Below are 19,048 nucleotides of genomic sequence, written 5' to 3'. Positions count from 1 at the left end.
CACCTGTCTCGTCTCCAAATCTTCTCTGTCACATTCACAGCTCACGCCCATGATTAATATCAAAAAACTTTATTGGAAACCGGTGCTTGCGTTTCCTTGGCAGCTGACAGAAGCGTACAAAGTCTTCTCTTAAAAATATTATAAATCATTCTTTACATTTTCACCCACATCTTATTTACACAAAAGTACACGAGCAAAACGGGAAGAAGCAAGCGGGCCACAAAATGTCTGAAGACATCACGTTGACTTGAGGAAGAAATGTGTTGTGCCCTGTTGGAAAGAAAACTTCCAAAGTCCTCTTTTTTTTTTTTTTTTTTTAAATACATTTCCTCACTGCAATGCAACACAAAACAAAACCTTTATTTATTCAACTTTTTTTTCTTACCAAAATAGCTTTCATGTCATAGAAAAGTAAAAAAAAAAAAATATTTTTTTTTACTTCAAATATTTCTGTCAAAGAACTCATTTGCATAAGCAGCTGCTTTGACTCCTCCCCCTGACCCTGTAGCTGAACTTTGCACCCCCAAGAAGAGTTCAGACGAACCCGGGTGAGCAAACATGAACAGGAAGTAAAAAGGACTGAAGTGAGGAAAGACAAACGGGGAGAAAAGAAATGAAGAGGAAAAGGGCGGCAAGAAAGACAGGAAGTAAAAAGGAGGGATGTGCAGGCCAGCAGGAAAGAAAAATGAACGACAGAGGAAGTAAAATAAAAATTTAAAAAAAAGCCGAAGTGCTCTGAAGTGTCAAACAGGAAGTCAGTCTTTTTCTGCGGAGCGCCGCGTCCCCGCCGCATCCGAGCGTCAGTCGGCCCGCGAGGGGTCGGGGGTCGCGCGCGCCATCACCTGCACTCCACGGCCACGGCGCTCTGAGCGGGCGAGGCCGAGGACGGGCTCATGGCCGTGTCCGAAGAACCCGACGAGGTGGACGCCGCGGTGTTGGACGCTGACGGGAAGGACACGACGCACTTAGCGGGCGCTCCCACGCGCGGCGGGAGTGTCTTACCTTCGCGCTCCTTCTTTTTTAGGCGCTTCCTGCGCCTGTCGATGGACGCCACCTCCGACTTGAGGCTCATGTAGTACTTCCGGATCTCCTGCAGCTTGTCCTGCAGGAAGGAGATCCTCTCGCTACTCGACATGCTGTCCAGAGCGTCTGACCGGGAGAACGCACACACAATCTTCTTTCATTCGTGTGCGTGTTTTTGGTTTTCGTGCGTATGCCTGACTGCGTGTTTATTTGTATGTGTGGGTGTGTGCCTCAGTGTTTCTGGTTTTGTGCGCGTGTGCAGCCGTGTACATTTGTCTGTCTATCTGCACGCGCGTTACCGAGTTGGAAGGTCCACTTGTAGGCGGCGCCGTGTTTTTCTTTGGCTTGCGGCGACGTGGCGGCAGGACAGCGAGACTTGTTGGACTTGGACGAAGACGACAGACGCGTCTGGTCCTCGCTGTCGCTGCTGTGACCTGATTGGAGGAAGGGGGAGGGGCCAAATCAGAACGCGACATCGTAAGCGGTGACATCATCACACGAGCGGCAAACAAAGGAAGGACGAGCGACGCGCCGGTGCCCTCACCTGTGCCGTTCTTAGGAGTCCCGCCGGCTCGCTTGTGGTTTCGTTTGTGTTTCTTGGAGGAGGGGCTCGTGTGGCACTCCGCCAGGCGCTTCTGACCTAAGGGGCGAACGGTCACAGGGTTACCGAAGAGTCACGTGACAAATGGGGGGGGGGCGCGGCGGCGCGCACCTCGGGCCTCCTGCGACGCGTCGACGTCCGGACGGGAACGGGCGTCGTCGTCGTCGTCCTCCTCCTCCTCCTCCTCCTCCTCCTCCTCATCTCCGCCGCCCGCCACTACCTCCTCCTCCATCCCGAGGTCGCGGCCGGCCGAGCGGAGCTCCTCGGGACAGGGAGCGTGGCAAGAGACGGCGTCGGGAAGGACGGGGAGGAGGGGACGGCGGGGCGACGGGGGTCGGGGCGGGCGCTCCCTGACGATGAGGAGGAGTGGCTCCGTGGAAGGGGCGGGCTTGTCCTTGTCGTCGGGGTCGTCCAGGTCAACTTCGTGGCAGAGCAACGCCTCGGCACCCATTTGCGGCTCCTCGCCGGGGGCCGGGCCCAGAGCCTCCTGGGCCCGGGGGGGCGTCCCGACCTCCTCCTTCGGACGTTCCTTCGATTCCTCGTCAACTTGCCCTCGCACCTCGTCCGCCCTCGCCGCTCTGTGGCTCTTCCTTTCCGCCTCGGCGCCGCGTAGGGGCGACGGGAGGGACTCTGGGGACACGGCGGAGCCAACTTTGGTGGGACTGGCCAAAGACTTAGGGGAGGTGGGTGTATCCTCTTCCTGCTTCCTATCAGGGGAGAGCTTCAGCTCCGGTTTTTCTTCCTCCTCCTCGCTGGCGGAGTCAGTGTCCGAGGGGGCGGCGGCAGAGGCCGGAGTCGGGGCGGGGGCCGAGACCGGGGGTTCTGGGCGGTGGCGCGGTGGAGGGAGGCAACGGAGGACCACCATTGGTTCATCCGCTCTCTTTGGGACACTTTGAGCAGGAGGGGTAGGCGGAGGTTCAGGACTCAGGGCGGTGGGCGGACTGGAGATTTTAGGCGGCGTTTCGCAGTTGTGAACTTTGACTGCGGGTGGCGACAAAGGCGGAGTCTTGGGGTCTACTGACGGGGCAGGGGGCGCCTCCTGCGGCTCGTCGGGCTGAGGGGACGCCACGCCCGGGGAAGAGGGCGGGGACACTTTCTCCGTCTTAGCGACGACTTCCCGTTCACCTCCGACCTCGTCCTCCGTTTCGGGAGCCGGGTCCTCCGTCTCTTCGGAGGGATCGGCGACCCGGGCGGTGTCCTCGGGTCGCCGACCGGTCGCCGTGACGATCGGCTCGCCGGGCTCCCCCTCCTTCGCCTCGGACGAGCTCTCCTCTTCCTCCTTCTCGGGCCTCCCTCGCCACGGCGACAGCTTCTTGTCGGGCGGCTCTTCTGACTCGCTGTCAACTGTCGAGTTCCCGGAATCCTCTGCAGGAGAGCGCGCGGTGGGAGTGTTAGCATGACACGGGGGTGCGGGGAATACAATTGCGGTCATAACATGCACAGTATTTATATTTATGATGACCTTTTACTTTTGCTCCCTCCATTTGACGCATATCGGCACTCCACATCCCTCACGTTGTTAAAACGCGCACATGACTTTCTTCAACCAGAACTGATAACGTAACATGAAAAGGTAGCCTTTTTTTTTTTTTTGCTATTCAGTTCAAAATGTTAGCACAGTGATGCAAACCTTTTACATCAAAGTACATTTGAGAGTTTGTATATTTTTTTATACGAAAGGAGTTCAATCAGTACTTGAATCCTTTTTCACACAAGTGGTACCGAGTTCCCTTGGCCGCGTGGGCAAATGTCAAAGGACGCCATCCGACTCACCGTTTGAGGCGCGGTCCGAGTCGTACATCCCGGACGTCCTCCTGGTCCTCCTGATGCGTGACGAGTCTACAGGAGAAAAAAAAAAAAAAAAAAAAAAAAAAAAAATGCAGATAAAACATTTGCGGTGTTCAGAATTATCGACTTATTTCCTACTCACTACATCGGGCTTTCGATATAGCGAATCACAGTTGACGAAAAAAATTCACCAAAAACGAGCAAATGACTCCGAGCGTTCGGCCGTGTGCGTCAACGACAGAGTGAGTAGTGACACACAAACATACTTTAAGCGCTCGTTAGCATTAGCCATGACTTCTTGCACCAATTTGAGTTATTCTTATTAGAGTCTTTTACGTGATATTAATGAGTAAACGTTACCGCGTATCGACCCACGCGGTACCCGAGATCGGAAGCTAAGCAGTGTCGGTCCTGATTAGTACTTGGATGGGAGAGGACCTCGTAGCCCAATCGCCCGCTCCCGCGGATTACAGAAACCGCAATTGCGGCCTACGCGCGCCTCGCGGCACTGACGGCTCTAACTGACCAACCGTGTATCGACGGCTCACTCAGCTACTTCAGAATAAGAGCATACCGCAGGTACAGGCCAGATCCAGCCTATTGTTCACTTTAACGTCACTAGAGCTGCAACAACGAACCAATAAAACGCGTCGGCAACACATTTCATGATCGATTCGTTGCGTCGTGTGGCTGGCGTGGAGAAAGTGGGCTCAAGCGTTTGAGCGTTTCACTCCACGCAACGCTAGCCGGCGTGTCGCTCGCAACCTTTGCAAAGCACGGCTCGGGCGCGCTTGAAAGCGAAGCATTTTTTTCCTCCTTTTTACCCTCACGCATTGCAAATGAAAATGTTCTCAGTTGCCTTACCTGGATAAATAGAGGAGGACGCGAGCGCAAGCGCGAAGTGGGAAGTCACGACAGAGTGGACGGGTGCCACATAGAGATAGCAAGCTGTTCTCCAAATAAGAGGCAAAACCTTCTTACGTCAAGCTGTTTATTTCTCACTCCCAGGTGCAGTTTACTATAAAACGGTCACGTCAAACAAAAAGAGGAAAAAAAGCAACTCACAAACGTCCATTACCTTAATGCTAGTATACAGGTACATCAATAAATTAGAATAGTGTCAAAAGCGTAACTTAGTTCAGTTGTTCAATTCAAAAAGTCAAACTCATGGTAGAGATGCACGACACACTCAAAGGGAAAGAGTACATAATCGTCTTGAAATGTGTGTGCATACCTTTGATGACGGCGCCTTACAGCAAACGAAAACCCCCAAATCACCATCTCCAGAAACTATAGACTACTATTACAAAAACAATCCAACAATGAAAATGACTTTTAAGTTGGCATCTGAGAAGTCTATGTCATGTCGGAGTACTGAAATGAATGTTCTGATGTACGTCGATAGATCTGATGCCAACAAATATGCGCCGATGCTCGGATAAATCCAAGATTCAAACAAATGGCGCCTCCCCGAGCGCTGTATACTCAACTGCGCCTCCTGTTAGCGAAGACACGGGAAACAATTGCACGCCCGCGCGTCTCGTCTGGCTCTTCGACACGCGACGATAAGATAAGCGGGCGGGCGGCGGGGCCGAGCGGGGCATTCCGGAAGGGACAAATTGAACGTGTCCGCAACAAGACCGCATTCAAAACCCGAACGCACGTTAGGTTCAAATGCGTGTAAGCAAACAGATCATTTGAGCAATGTTGTAATGGCCGTACGTATTACGGTACAACTGGGGATCAAATAAATGCGTTTGACTTCAAGTCTGGCAGGACTGTTACTGCTGCTCAGTACTAGTCCAGGTGCATGATTTAAATAAAAGGTGGACTTCCCCCAAGTTTCTTTTCTACTGAAGCTATTATAAACTGTCCGAACCATAAATCAAATGGACAAAGAGAAATGTGTCCTGGTTTTCAAATATTTTTGCCAATATCGTGCGGCCCTTTTTGTGCGCGTTATACTCCTTTTTAAATATACATAGCACTTGGTCACCTGAAGCCGTCTTTAAATGCGGTGCACGAATAAACTGGAAAACTTGCGCTTACAATGATGGGAATAATCGCATGAATAATAAAGCTTCAAGTGTGACTGTTGTGAAATGAGGCGGGATGAATAAGTTAGTACAAAGTCCTTTTTAGGGTATGTGTATGTTTTAAAGTACAGTGGACCTCCGCACAGTCGCAGTTCCACAACCGCGGGTTCACCCGTTCACTGATGTTTTTTTTTTTTAAATGTATATTTTTGATTTGATAAAAAAAATCTACCTCTGTTTTTCCATGGAAAACAGAAACAGCTTATTGGCAGTATGATCCTATTTATTCAGGCTTTTTGGGGGGGGGCAAAAATAAATACAATTTCATGCCAAACATAATCGGCGTGAATTATTCACAGATCTTCGCTATTCGCGGTCGGGCCGTCTCCTACCCGGCGGTGCTTTTCCTTTTTCTTGATTGTTCTGACAGCTCCAGTCCCTTTGAAGCAACACAAAAGATCCCTTTTGGTGCAACTAAATTGGTCAGCTATTGTTGATGCAAGGTTTTTGTCAATATTGACCTATTGACAAGCTATTTGACATTGATAATGATTGGTCATTTATGACTTGAAGCGCTTTGGGACGTCCACGCAGAAAGGTTTTTGCACACTTTTCCGCACTGCCGATTTGAAATACAGCCCTTTCTTGAAGAAATTGGATGGAAATGTTTGTTTGAAATCCGATTCATTGTAAGAATTGCCGATGACTAAAATAATAATAATGTTTAGTTGCAGCACTAAACTTAACAGCGTACTTTGTCGAGTCACGCACGATACTGGGCGCAATCGAGCGGAGAGGGAAGGCTTCCTAGCGCCGTTTCACGAGTGACGTCGGTGTGGCTTACTGTCGCCGTTGGCCATGTCGGGCGGCGTCTCCGTGCGGACGCTCTTGCCGTTGGACCGCCCCTCGCCGCCGGGCGTCTTACGCCCGGGCGGCGTCCGGATCTGGGGGCGCCCTCGCTTGGCCCCCGCGGGCTTCGGCGGCGTCGGCGGCGCCCGGACCTTGTCCTCCTCTTTGTCGGCCTCCTCTTTGTTCTGGGGCGACGGTCGGGTCAGTCGGGGCGTCGGAAGCCCGCGCGGCGCGGACAGGAAGTAGAGTCTCACCTTCACCTTCTTCCTGGTTCTCTTCCTGGTTCCTTTGTCGGCCGGCCAGATGATGCGGTCGGCCTTCACCCATTCGTCGTACCTGTGGACAAACGTGTGTTTGTGGGCCAGAGGCGGAAGTGAGTCAGAAGTCTCAAGTGTGAACTCAAGTCAAGTAGTTTGATAATCGATTCATCGTCGAACTTACATTTGTCCAAATCCTCAAAACGTTTGCCTCGCAACGGCAAATATTTTCTGATTTCTGTAATCCTCCACGAAAGCAGACCGATCAGATTATTGTGTTTAATCCGAATTAGACATTGCAAACTTGTTTTGACTTTGGAAAACAACGATCAAGTTTCTGACAGATGTTGTTCGGGTCCCAACCTTCCTTACCAAATCAACAACAATCTGTTAGGAATCGGAATAAAATGCAAATATAATATAGCTTGTAATAATAATCGTCAACTCTAAAAACAGCCATTGGATTGCAATTTTGGCAGCGATAAAGATTGCGATTTGCGTAGGCCATTTCTTTTTACGCGTAACGCTGTCAGGCGCCGGCCGCAATTGGCCGGCATCGACCCGACCTCTCGCCGGAAGCGGCGACCCCGACCGACCGTGCAAAACGGATGCGCGGATGTCTTAAGGTGGCCCTTTCGGGATCATAGTTTGTCGTATATTTATGGTTTCAAGGATTTGGCCGCAGTCAGTTTAAGTCAATCTTTCAAGTGCACTTGGTGAGGTCTTGCATGTGTGAAAACACACCTGGCTGAACGTGGTTTACCAATGTCCCAAAGTACAAAGCGTGGCCGATTTTGGTATTTTAGCGTCTATCCATATTTGTTTTTGGTTGAGATTTCTTTGAGTAACTCCGCGATAACGCCGATAATCACGATCAATTCGGTCACGACGATCGCGATCCGAAATTTCGTGAGACGTTTTCACGGGAACGCGTGCGGACCCACCTGACGTTCCAGCCGTAGTAGTGCACCAGGTAGAAGGGTTCTCCGTTGTCGGTGTCCGTCTTCTTGATGTGAGCCTCGTAGATCTTTTGCGTCTTTCCTCGGCCGTACTTCACCCTGACCTTCGTCCCCGTCACGGCGTCGCTATCCTCCTCCTCCTCCTCCTCCTCCTCCTCCTCCTCGTCCTCGCTCCTGAACACAATTTCCGGGACGTATTATGGAAAACCGACTTTTCAATGTTGTGCCTTTGTTTACTCGTTGAAAATAGGAACTTAAATGGCATTAATCCATTCCGGCCAGCCCCCAAAACTTGTTTGAAATCAAGAAAAATAGCAATGTATTGTAAGATATTATTATAAAACCAAAAAAAGAGTGTCAAGAAATTAACAGTTTTCAAGGCGAAAGTCAACCGCGCACACCCAAACGGGAACATTCGTGTGTTGACTGACGTGCTTTGGAAATTTGGCTCACAATCCAAAGATAAAAAAAAAAGATGAACGAATCGACCGAGCGATGGATCATAACTGCAAGTTTGAAGTGGAAAAAGAAGTCAAAGGAGGGTGACCTGGCTCCGAGTCGCCTCTCCCGCTCTTCAAACTCATCATCCTCCTCCTCCTCCTCCTCTTCGTCGTCTTCGTCTTCCTCAGAGCCCCTGTCGGAGCCGTCCGGGCGCCGGCGGCTGCTCCGTCGCGCGTCGCCGTTGTCGTCTCCTCCCTTGTTGGGCGCTTCCGTCTTGGCCGCCGCGGCGCCGCATCGCCTCCTCCCCTGCGCGGGACAAGACGGAGGACGTCAGCGCAGCAGTCGGCCGTGGCAATATTGTCTGAAAAGGAATTCTCTTATCTCCTCCCCTCCAAAAATCCAAATGTACTTTGCTGCTCTTTTACACACTTGTATCAAAACACACCAAATAATCTGGAAAAATGAATTTTATATATATATATATATATATATATATATATATTTATACACACACACACACACCGGGTCATTGAAAAGTAACTCCCGATTTCGAACTACTTGCAATTTAGCGCTGAACTAAAATTCTTACAAGAAACGAACAGGAGAAGAAAGGGCGTTGCGTGGCGTTGGATTTGAAATTGGATGCGGGCGCCGGCACTTTCTCGCGCCGCCTGGCAAGCAACCGCATCGCCTGCTTTCACAAGGAACTCCTGAGGGACGGAAGACACAACTTGGGAGAACGTTCTTCCAAAGTCGGCGCTTTGCTAGAGAAGACTTGCTCCTCTAATCACGGAACAGACGCCAACAAAATTTTAGAAAAATATTACAACATATCAATAAATATTTTAAAATAGGGAGTTACTTTTCAATCAAAGTGTCCTGTCATTGGTTAGGGTTAGGCTTCGGTGGTCGCTGAGGCAAAAACTCGGGCGTGGGAGGAATTCGGTGAGGCGTGTAGAACGAATTCTGGACGTCTTCGAGGAAATTCTGGTCCACCGTCCGACGTCTCAGGAGGTTGAAGCAGTGCACCGTCAACACCGTGTATCGTGGGGACAAGGAGCTGCAGAACTACGCTCAGGACGTTGTGAGCCGGTGGGCCGAATACTTCGAAGACTTCCTCAATTCTACCGACACGACGCCTTCCAAGGAGGAAGCAGGGACCCTGACGTGGGTTCTCCTATCTCTCCTATAAACCTCAGGTCAAGCGCCCATAAAGATCCGGACCGACTGGCGCGCCGCGTCGCGGCGACTCACCCTGGGCGACGCCTGTCTGTCCTTCAGCTCGTCCTTGTCGCTTTCGCTCTCGGACTCGGCAGAGGCGGCGGCGCCCTCGGCCTCCCCCTTCAGCGCGGCCGAGGCGAACTCGGGCCCGGTGCTCCTGGGAATGGTGTGCAGTTTGGGGGCGCGCGGGTTGTTGTGGTGGACGGTCCTGAAGGTGATGCAGGCGGAGCGGCAGTACTCCTCGAAGCCGAACAGGTACCTGCGAGGGGGACGCAAAGGTCACTCGCCCGGCAGCCGCAGGCGGCGTGTCGATCGAGACCCGAACGCTTACTTCTTGTACGCGGTCTTCACGTTGTACGAGGCTGCCGAGTTGAGGATGGGGATGCCCAAATCCATGTAGATCTGCTTCCACACTGTGCCGCTCTCAATCTGACACACAAATCAGGCGCATTATAATTCAGCAATATTTAGGTCATAATTAGAGCTCTCGCGCGATCAATTACTTTTACGATCAATTATTCTAGCGATGAATCAAATCATCGGCTACAAATGTAGTCAATGGCAAAACCGTTTTTTCCCGATTACTAATTATTAACCGATTATTGTTGTTGATTTGGTATCGTTTAATGACGAAAAAAAATGAATCAACATGACGTAGGAGGGAGCGAGGTCGTCCCGGGCAACCTTTTTGAAACAGAGCGACTTCTCGGCTCCCGATATTAGCAGTATTTCAGTTTTTGACATACTTGGCAACGAAAGCTGATTCTGATTCTGCTCCTCGTTTGTTATACGCCTGTCAGGCAGCTTCAGGTTCAACGACATGTCAATTCCGACTTCTTCACACGAGGGCTGCAAACAACCATCATCGATGGGGACGTCCCGATTCGATTCTCAGCTGATCGAGATCAGGTGAGAAAGTCCCGTTTTCTTCGAGTTCTGACACTCGAAAGGTTACTCGGTGACAAAATCATCCAAAGGTACGGTGACCTGGCCAAGTGGAACGGCAATAGCTTTGTTTTAGTACCGGTAGCGTTACGAACAGAGACGCACGCGCAGACTTCCTCCGCAACGTAACACGTTGTCGGCGGCGTCTTTGTCACCAAAACCGTTTTGGATTACGAAAGACGCTTTCACGCCCGTCAATACCATCAGACAGGATGTGACGTTACATTCGGCTTCAACGGCACGCCGACACATACTTGGAAATAAGTCTGCCGCGCTCAACGGTTTCGTCAAAAAGCGCAAGACAGGTTAGCAATTTTGCGACGGGGAAGCTTGTTACATTTACGAGGTCATAAATCAGTCGTGCTGTTTGTAGATCATCAGAGTCACGCACGTGACGTCACCACCGACGACGTAGCTGCGTGGGCTGCTAGAAATCCAAGAAATCAAATGTATAAGTGCGCCATACAAAGACATGAAAATAATGGAGCTGCCTGAGCTGGGCCAATACAGCAGTTCAACGAATAAGAACGAAGCGAACGGCCCATCCAATTTAAAGCTCATTTGATTTGGATACCATTGAAATTAGACATAGGAAATGCAACGCAAAGTGCTTCACAGACAATTCAAATTGCAGGATGAATTTGAAAACATTTATATACATAAAATTGTGTATTTATGTTTGACTATATGCATACACATATGTACGTATATTAATGAGAGGATGGTGAGAAAACTCGTAAGCGGGGACACTTTTTTTAATGCATTGTCAGCAGAGCCTTCAAATCAAAGACTTGGATTCGGGTGCCAAAACAATGGGATTGTGACATGTCCAATTATTAAAGTGACTATTTTTCCATAAAATGATTATGACTCAGTTAGTGATTTGGTCCATAACGTCGAAAAAAACAAATGTTGATCATCAAAGTAAACGCAGACGTTTTCAAATGTCTCATTTTGATTAAACACAAAGATAATCGAGTCTTCTTTAATGGAGGAGAACGTGTGCTGTTGAGAAGCTGAAATCAGAGAATTTGGACATATTTCAGGTCAACAATGATGATGGCCCTTATGTCATTAGACAGTATACCACTGTCAATATTACACTTCCTACTTGCACTAATAATGCACGTCAGCATTGGCACAAATTAGCGCAAGTGGCACACCGTGTGCTTCTCCTCCACATTTCACAGCCAATTCAAACTTTGAAAGCTGCACAAAATTCAGGACACCTCAGGAACTCTTACAAGACTAATGGGGATCCTAGTAAAACTTGAAACTCTTCCACTTGGGGCTGCACAGACGAGTGGACTAGTCGATTAGTTGACTTTACAATTCCACAGTGACGTTCAGAGCGTGACATCGGCGAGCCGCCAGTCACGCGTTTTTTGGCTCGCAGCAACGGATGAGTCAGTCGGTCACCTTCATTGAGGGAAACGGTCCATTTCTGAATGGACGTGCGTGCTCGGGGGCGTATGAGCTGCACGTTGGCGGCCGATTTGGATTATTTCAAAGCGTGCCCTCCTCCTGAGATTCATGGAAGTTATTCTTCTGAAAAATGATCAACGACGTCATCAGCGATTAGTCGACGCCGACTGGTTTACACATTAGTGTCGACAAAAAAAGCCATGCAACCCATTTCTCGAGTATAATGCTAAAGTCCCCCCCAGAAAATTGTCAGAAGTCAATAGTGCGCATTATACATAGGTATAGGGGAAAATTAACATTTTATAAATGTATGGCGCCAACTAGAGGTTAAAAAAAGCTGTACACTTTCCTTCCAAAATGCCACCACCGCCGAGAGGTTATGAGAATGGTGTATAATTTCATTCTAATATGCTACCGCCATCTAGTGGTTATAAAAAAAACGTGTACCCTACACTTTCATTCCAATATGACAGGGGTACGAACGTATGACGGCCTATATGTACAGTTGTGCTCATAAGTTTACATACCCTGGCAGAATTTGTGAAATATCATTATTTATTTATTTATTTTATTTATTATTATTTTATTTTTTTAATATGACCAACAACCATCATTAATTGTTTATGGTTATGTTTAACGATAGTGCTTTTCTGAAATGCTTGACCATTTAATTTGAATTCTATTAAAATACAATTAAATGCGTTTCATCTGGTCGATGTTTCCCTTAAAGAATTGTACCCATCTTACAAATTCTGCCTGGGTAATCAAATATATGACCACAATTGTGTGTTTTCTAATTTACTAAAAAGTAGGGCTGTGAATTTCAAAATTTAATTTAAAAAAAAGGAATAATTCTTTGAAAAAAAACCTAACAAAATACAGATCATACTTCATGTTTTGATCATATGGGTAGAAGCAAATTCATGCATTGTTAAAAAACGCATTATACATAGGTAGAAGGGATTTCCAGAATTTTGAGGTCAACTGTGGGGGTGCGTATTATACATGAGTGCGGGCAAGACGCTGCTTTTATCAACTACGACCCAGCCTTTGCCAATCACCGGACTAGCGAACGTCAAGCAGATGAAGTTACCTTGCGGCAGCCGCCATGTTGGAAGACCAGACGGAAGAGCTTGAACAGGTTCAAGTCCTTGTAGCCCAAGACCGGAGGCTTGTTGATGGGCGTCCCTGGCGGACACACGTAGGCGGTGAGAAAAGGCACGTGACGGACAGCCGGCGGCCCGTCCCCGGACTCACCTCGGTCCTCCATGAACTTGTAGAGCTGCTGCAGGAAATGATCTCGCTCCTCCGGGTCCGGCTCCTCCTCCGGCTGCGGACACACACACATGGCGACGTGAGGAGGGGCCTCTGTCTTGTCTAGATCTACGTCTTCTACATCTGTACATGTGGCCGTTCGATTAGGTCTACAGAATCATCAGCATCGTCGTCGTCGTCGTCGTCATCATCATCCAAACGCGTGTGCATTTTGGAGCACCCACTTAAAGTCCATCAAAAGGTGAAACTTGGGCCGGGCGTATTTATTTGTCAGCCTGATTTTTGGCGGGCTACACCAACAACACGGCTGCGGGCAGAGACGAGCTCGTCTATAAAAGCCCCGTCGGTGTCGGCAACTTATCGATTTGGTCGCTACTTTTGCAACTTTCCACCGAGAAACAGACAATAATTGGAGAAAAATGTGAGGAAGGGTGCCGACCTCCTCTTTAATGAGCTTCTTCCTCTTCTCCTCCTCGTCCACGTCGTCGTCTTCGCTCGCTTTCTCCTCCTCCTCCTCCTCCTCGTCGTCGACCTCTTCGTCGCTGGAGGACGAGTCCAAGATTTGACTCATGTCCATCTTCCACGCCTCTGGGACCTCCCTGCGCCTGGCGAATCTCTGAGCTGCTTCAAAGCCTGGAGAGGAGTCATGAGGAACAGGATGACGACCAGGCAAGAAGAATGAGGAGAAGCGAGAAAAACGAAAAGAGAAGAGGAGGAGGGAATAAAGCAGGGAGGAACAACGAGGAGAAGGAAAACGGAGGAGGAGGAAGAGGAGCAGGGAGAAAAGAGAGGAGCAGGGAGGAGTGATGATGAGGAGAACGAGGAAGGGACAACGATGATGGAGGAGGAAGATGAGCGACGATGAGGAGAAAGAAGAAGAGGCTAAAGTGGATCCAGGAAGCGAGCGGGGAGACGCGATGAGGAGGACCAGGATGCGGTGGTGCATTGCGGGAAAGGGAGGCTGACCGCGCGTGTTGGAGAGCTCCGACTTGTTGATGCTGATGGAGTTGAGGGGGTGCACGTTCCTCCGGGCCACCGTGCAGCTGCGCCAAACAACGCCACAAAGAGTCAACAACGGCGCCCTGTCGTCCGCCTCGCCAAAATCCCCGTACAGTGGAACCGACGCGTATCGGGCGCTCTCGTTTTGCGGAGCGATCGACGGCCAGAGACCGGGAGCCGGATTTCCCCCGTCGGATGTGGCGACTCGCATCGCGCAATACCCGGACACCCAAAGTCACCCCAGATTTTACGAGTCGAGACCAAGAAAACGCTTGAATGCTTGACACTCTGTTGCATTACGTAGTTACTCAAGGTTTTTATAAAGTACAAGGTTATATAGAACGCTATTCAAAATGGATTAGAAAATGGACCTGTTGCTTGTTTTTAGGGGCCACCTCCATTCATTTCAATGGGGAAGGGTGATTTGAGATACGAGCGTAGTCACGGAGAAAAAAATGAAAGTCGCATCACGAGGCGCCACTGTAAGAGGAGATTGGGGACACTTCCCGTGATCGACTGAAACTCACAACTTGGAGTCGCTGAAGGACCTGACCAGACATTGATCCTTCTTCACCACCAACTCGTCATTGCAGCTGGGAGACACCACCTACACGCACACGCAAGAGCTGTACACACTTCTTTTTTTTTTTTTTTTTTTAAATCGGTGTCGTCGTGTGCGATTGGCGGCTTTACCAGCGCCAGGAACCAGGACGAAGGCTGGTCTTCCTTCTTGATGCTGCAGACTTTCCCCAGAAGCTCGTCGTTCAGCCTCCCGCGCTCGTCCTCGTCGTCTTCGCTGGACGACGACTCGTTCTCCTCGTCCGCCCTGAGGGACACCTGGCGCTCAGCGTCTCCTCTTTTGCCTCATGTTTACATTTTTTCCTCTTCCCTAAAAGACTCACACAGCCTGCGAGGACCGACGTCCGCGGTTGGACTTCTTTCCGATGACCGGAGTGCCAAAGTGTTCCGGGTTGGTCAGGGGGAGCTGGTCCAGCGTCTGAGGAGGAGCGGGAAGAAGAATGATCAGGAGGAGGAAAAGAAGACGAACAAGAAATAGAACAAGTAGAAGAGGGGGAAGAAAGATAAAACCAAAAAGGGGGGGACAACAAAACAAAGGAGAAGAACAAAAAGGTGAAGAGGAAGAAGAACAAGAAGGAGAAGTAGTATAAGGGGGAGAGGAAAAACAGGAATGAGGGAAAGAAAAACTAAGGATAAGAAGAGCAAGGAGGAAGGCAAAGAACCTGTAGAGGTAGAGAACGAAGAGGAAGAGAGGAAACACAAGTGCAAGGAGAAGCAAAAGGAGAACTAGGATGAAAAGAATAAGTAGGAGGAGGACAATTGGTGTGAAGAGCGCAAGAACGTAGCAGGAGAACGAGGAGGAGAAAAGGAAGAAAGAAGAGAGGAAGAACAAGATGGAGGAGAACAACAAACAAAAAGGAGAACAGCAAGAACAAGTGGAAGTGGAAGAACAAACATGAGGAGAACAACAAGGAAGGAAAGAACACAAAGGAGGACAACAACAAAAAAGAGAAGCGGAAGAAAGAAAAATGAGGACGACGAGAAGAACCCGCCGGAGGGGTGTCCGAACTCACCTCGCTCTCCGCAAAGTGTCGCTCGCCTTTCAGACACAAAGAAGACCGCCGCAGCGTCTTCTCGTCTCCGTCGTCGAAAACTGAAAGACAAAAGCCCCGCGTTCGTCGCTTGCGCACGCACACGCACACCTAAGCGGCGCGCACTCACCGACGGTGTAGAGGCTGGCGTCCGTCAGCTTGCCGATGACGGCCTCGCCGCACACACCCTCGCTCGTCTTCACCTCCACCGTGGAGCCCACCTGCCGGCACGCACACAGTTAACTAGATGCACGTCGTCGCCTTCGCGGCGGCGGCGGCGATGAAGCTTCTCACCCTGAGGGCGCCTTTGACCTGGTCATCGTGGACCACCTGGCTGGTGCTGTCACCTTTCAGAGTCACCTGCAGGGAACAAAAACAAGAGCAGACGCTAACGCTAACAACAAAGTTTCCAAGTTCTGTTCCCACGTGCGGACCGCTTACCGGAGGCAAGGTGTACCGCTGTTTTAAAAAGCCAAACCGAGAACAATTTCCATCACCGTTAGGAACCGCTGCTCTTTGGGAGTCAACGGCGAGCCCTACGACTTTTCGCCATGTCGAAAACGTCCGCTCTTTGGCAATTGTTCAGGGAGAGGCTCGGTAGAGGACGCGTATGCAAAACGCTCGTAATCGAGAGCGGCCGCAAGTATCGGAGGCAATTCTTCCCGTACGATATCGCATTTACAGGAGCGCCACCGATCACAAATTCAAGGTAACGTTCATATATTAATAGAACGCCGTACGTTTGTAACCCGCTACGAGACTAAGCGCGTACAACAATTGGTAAAATGAATGAACTATATCGTCGCCACCGAGGCACTGGCAGATAAGTAGCGAAACAGCGAAGGAAATGAGAATGAAGTATTTTTACCGTTGCACTACATTTTGACTTTATTTTTAAAAATGCAATTGTTCTTTTTCTTTTTAGGTTTACTGATGTACCCACAGAGCGTGTTGAATGGCAATAAGGTTGGTATTTCCCCAAACAAAATAATACACTTTTAAGCTGTGATTGCAATACTGGGATAGCATGAAAGCACAATATTTTTGCTCACGGTTATGGCACCATCAGATTCTGATGCCGGTCCATGTCGAGCATTGAGAATAGCTTCCTGACGTTTCCCCGGTACGTGGGAATTACGCGAGCGCAACGATGTCATTAATGCTACCCGAGCAGTGCTCCAAAATGTCAGAGTCCACGATATAAGAAGCCCTGTTTGTTGTGTTGCAATCTGTACATAGCAGAGAATGAGTGAATGATTCCCAACACGGCCGCGTCAAAGACGACAGCCGCCATTTGACGCCAGGCGCGTGGCCATCTTACTTTGACCTTCACCAGCCTCTTGACAATCTTGATCTTGGCCTCGCAGAAGGCCCCTCGGTACTTGGCGCTCACGTCGGTGCCCACGGTCAGGTAGGCAGGCTCGTCGGCTGCCTGGGGGGAGAGAAGAGGAAAAGAAGAAGAAGAAAAAACCCACACACACGGACGATTACTGTCTTGAAAACTTTGACAACATCGGCGTAAACCCCAAAACACTCACCTTCATCTTCCTTCCTTCCTTCCTTATTTGAGTAAATCCAGCTCGAGAGCTTCGTGGGTTGCTGAGACACGGGGGGGGGGGGGGGGGGGGGAGAGAAAGTGTAGTGTGAAAAGTACAACAACAATGCTAACCAACTAGAATCTTCAGAAGTCGAATCTCGGAAACTGGACTTTTCTTGGTTGTTGATGTCAGTGTCTCCAACAACCAAGATGAGTCCAGTTGCCTCCATTGAACTTTTTCGGATTACCATGACCTGGAAGACCACAGGCACCGGACACTTCTTGGTTGTTGAAGATGTTCCATCTTCAACACCCAAGAGTCCACTTACCTGAAGTAGGCCTTTTAATGTTGAATTAACTAACTCAGTAACTAATTGGAATCTTCCAAAGTTGAATCGAGGATCCTTCTTCTTCTACGTAGTCTGTGTAGATTCTCAGTCATCTAGGCAAGCTCAAGGCTTGGAGAGGTAACGTGTTCAACAACCAAAAACAGTCCAGTTGTCTGGAAAGACCTGGATGACTGAGAATCTACACAGACATAACTAACTAGAAGAAGATTCCAGATTTGAATCTTGTGGATGCGTAGTTGCGGACTTATTATGGTTGTTGAAGATGGAAGAGTCCAGTGACCTCGGTCTTGCAGGTCATGGTAATGCGCAAAGGTTAAATGGAGGCAACTGGACTCTTCTCCACTGTTGAAAACATTAAAACCAAGGGGGGTGGGGAAACCAGTTGCCGAGAGACCCGGGTGACTGGGGAGCTAGCTACACAGACAAAAACTAACAGATTCAAATGTTCTGGATTCTCGTGGTGGACTTTTCTTTGGAAGATTCCAGTACCCAAACCTAAAGAACAAGAACCCCTGTTGAGTTAGCTCAGGAGTCGGGACCCCCTCCCCCTTCGCCTCCTCCTGGTTGGATCAGAACAAATATGTCAGCCCCCTTCACTTCAATGCAAGATTCCCTTGAAGAGAGCCAGCAACAAGCCAGCCGGTAGCGACCGGTTCGAGCGGGCTGTTTGACCGTGAACCGAGCCGAGCGAGGAGCGCCACAGTGAGTCACGTCGCCATGTCAGTTCGGCTAGCGTGGCTAACTTTAGCTCGCTCTCTGGCGCCCTCCCTTTTCCCCTCCACTACCGACGGGCAAACGACAGTCGAGCAGCCGCCCGACAGAACTGGCGGCTGGGGGGCGAGGTGGTGGAGGCGGTGGTGGTGTCCGCTCTCCGGCTAGCTAGAGCTAACTAACATGCTAAGAGGCGACTGAGCGAGCTCGTTCGTCCGGAGATTTAAAGCGGCGTCTTGCTTACGTCCACTAAGAAACTAACTGAGCACCCGACGGCGTTATTTCATGTGACATTAGATAAGAGCCCGTCGCTTCGGATGTATTGCTTTCATATTCGGCTGTTTGACAAAAGGCGCACATACACATACACATACACACATACACACACACGCACACAACCACACAAGCTTTCACATTTCTTCAGTGCGAAAACAAGCCGCGGCTGCCATTCAATTCGTGAGCGCGACGAAAGCGGACATCTTCCGAGATCCGCGCGGCCTTCCAGCCCGCCGCCGGAGCAGCGCGCGAGTGTTCCGGAGCGGACGACACTTTTCGGGAGGCGTAAATGAAGCATTTTCTACTCACATTCGACGAGGCGTCTTGCTTCCTTCTCGCCCGGGCTTGCGACGCGATGCGCGAACAACAAGCTGTTGAGTCCCGAGCTGTGTTTCCCGTCAGCCCATTCGCGGAGAGCTCAGCGCTGCTCGCCGCCGAGCGAAGCGATTGGCCGGTGGAGTCCTCCGTTTTAATTGGTCCTAACGGTTGCGCTCTCGCCATTGGTGGATACGAACGCGGCGCCACAGGGGAAATGACGACATGTGCTGAGTGACCTGCCAATAAGGGGAAGCGTGGGTAGGAAAGGTTCCCATTGGTTGCGCAAAGCGGGAAGCGCAACGCTATTGGCTGAGCCGGCTTCCTTGTCCGGGCAAAGCCACACCCCGATACGTGCCGCTCTGCTTCTGGAGCTCGCGCGCGCACGCGGCGGACACCGTAGACGAAATCGCGAATCGAACGCCACACG

The 19,048-nt window shown here is 50.0% G+C and overlaps 1 protein-coding gene across 3 annotated transcripts; it reads right to left on the bottom strand.

Moving 5' to 3' along the window:
* Positions 1 to 53: 53 nt before the first annotated feature.
* On the bottom strand, positions 54 to 18,710 carry arid4a (AT-rich interactive domain 4A). 3 transcript variants are annotated; one of them, XM_061695917.1, is made up of 25 exons: positions 18,613 to 18,710; positions 16,968 to 17,028; positions 16,751 to 16,861; positions 15,724 to 15,789; positions 15,560 to 15,650; positions 15,412 to 15,491; positions 14,722 to 14,816; positions 14,513 to 14,645; positions 14,347 to 14,426; positions 13,787 to 13,863; positions 13,260 to 13,453; positions 12,803 to 12,875; positions 12,639 to 12,733; positions 9,507 to 9,604; positions 9,209 to 9,434; positions 8,061 to 8,260; positions 7,499 to 7,687; positions 6,552 to 6,633; positions 6,293 to 6,482; positions 3,398 to 3,463; positions 1,736 to 2,989; positions 1,568 to 1,663; positions 1,323 to 1,457; positions 1,003 to 1,149; positions 54 to 942 (listed from the first exon to the last, which is right to left on the bottom strand). In XM_061695917.1, exons 2-25 carry the CDS (start codon positions 16,971 to 16,973, stop codon positions 839 to 841), a joined length of 3,888 nt encoding a protein of 1,295 aa, XP_061551901.1. In that variant the 5' UTR covers positions 16,974 to 17,028; positions 18,613 to 18,710; the 3' UTR covers positions 54 to 838. The 3 variants fall into 3 exon arrangements, with proteins under 3 accessions (XP_061551901.1, XP_061551899.1, XP_061551900.1); XM_061695915.1 differs by having other exon boundaries at positions 54 to 1,149; XM_061695916.1 differs by having other exon boundaries at positions 54 to 1,149; positions 6,558 to 6,633.
* Positions 18,711 to 19,048: the final 338 nt, after the last annotated feature.

Source organism: Phycodurus eques, chromosome 14, assembly GCF_024500275.1.
Source record: "Phycodurus eques isolate BA_2022a chromosome 14, UOR_Pequ_1.1, whole genome shotgun sequence".
Lineage (NCBI taxonomy): Eukaryota > Metazoa > Chordata > Actinopteri > Syngnathiformes > Syngnathidae > Phycodurus > Phycodurus eques.
Note: the sequence above shows the minus strand (reverse complement) of the source record. Positions and strands in the feature narration are given on the sequence as shown.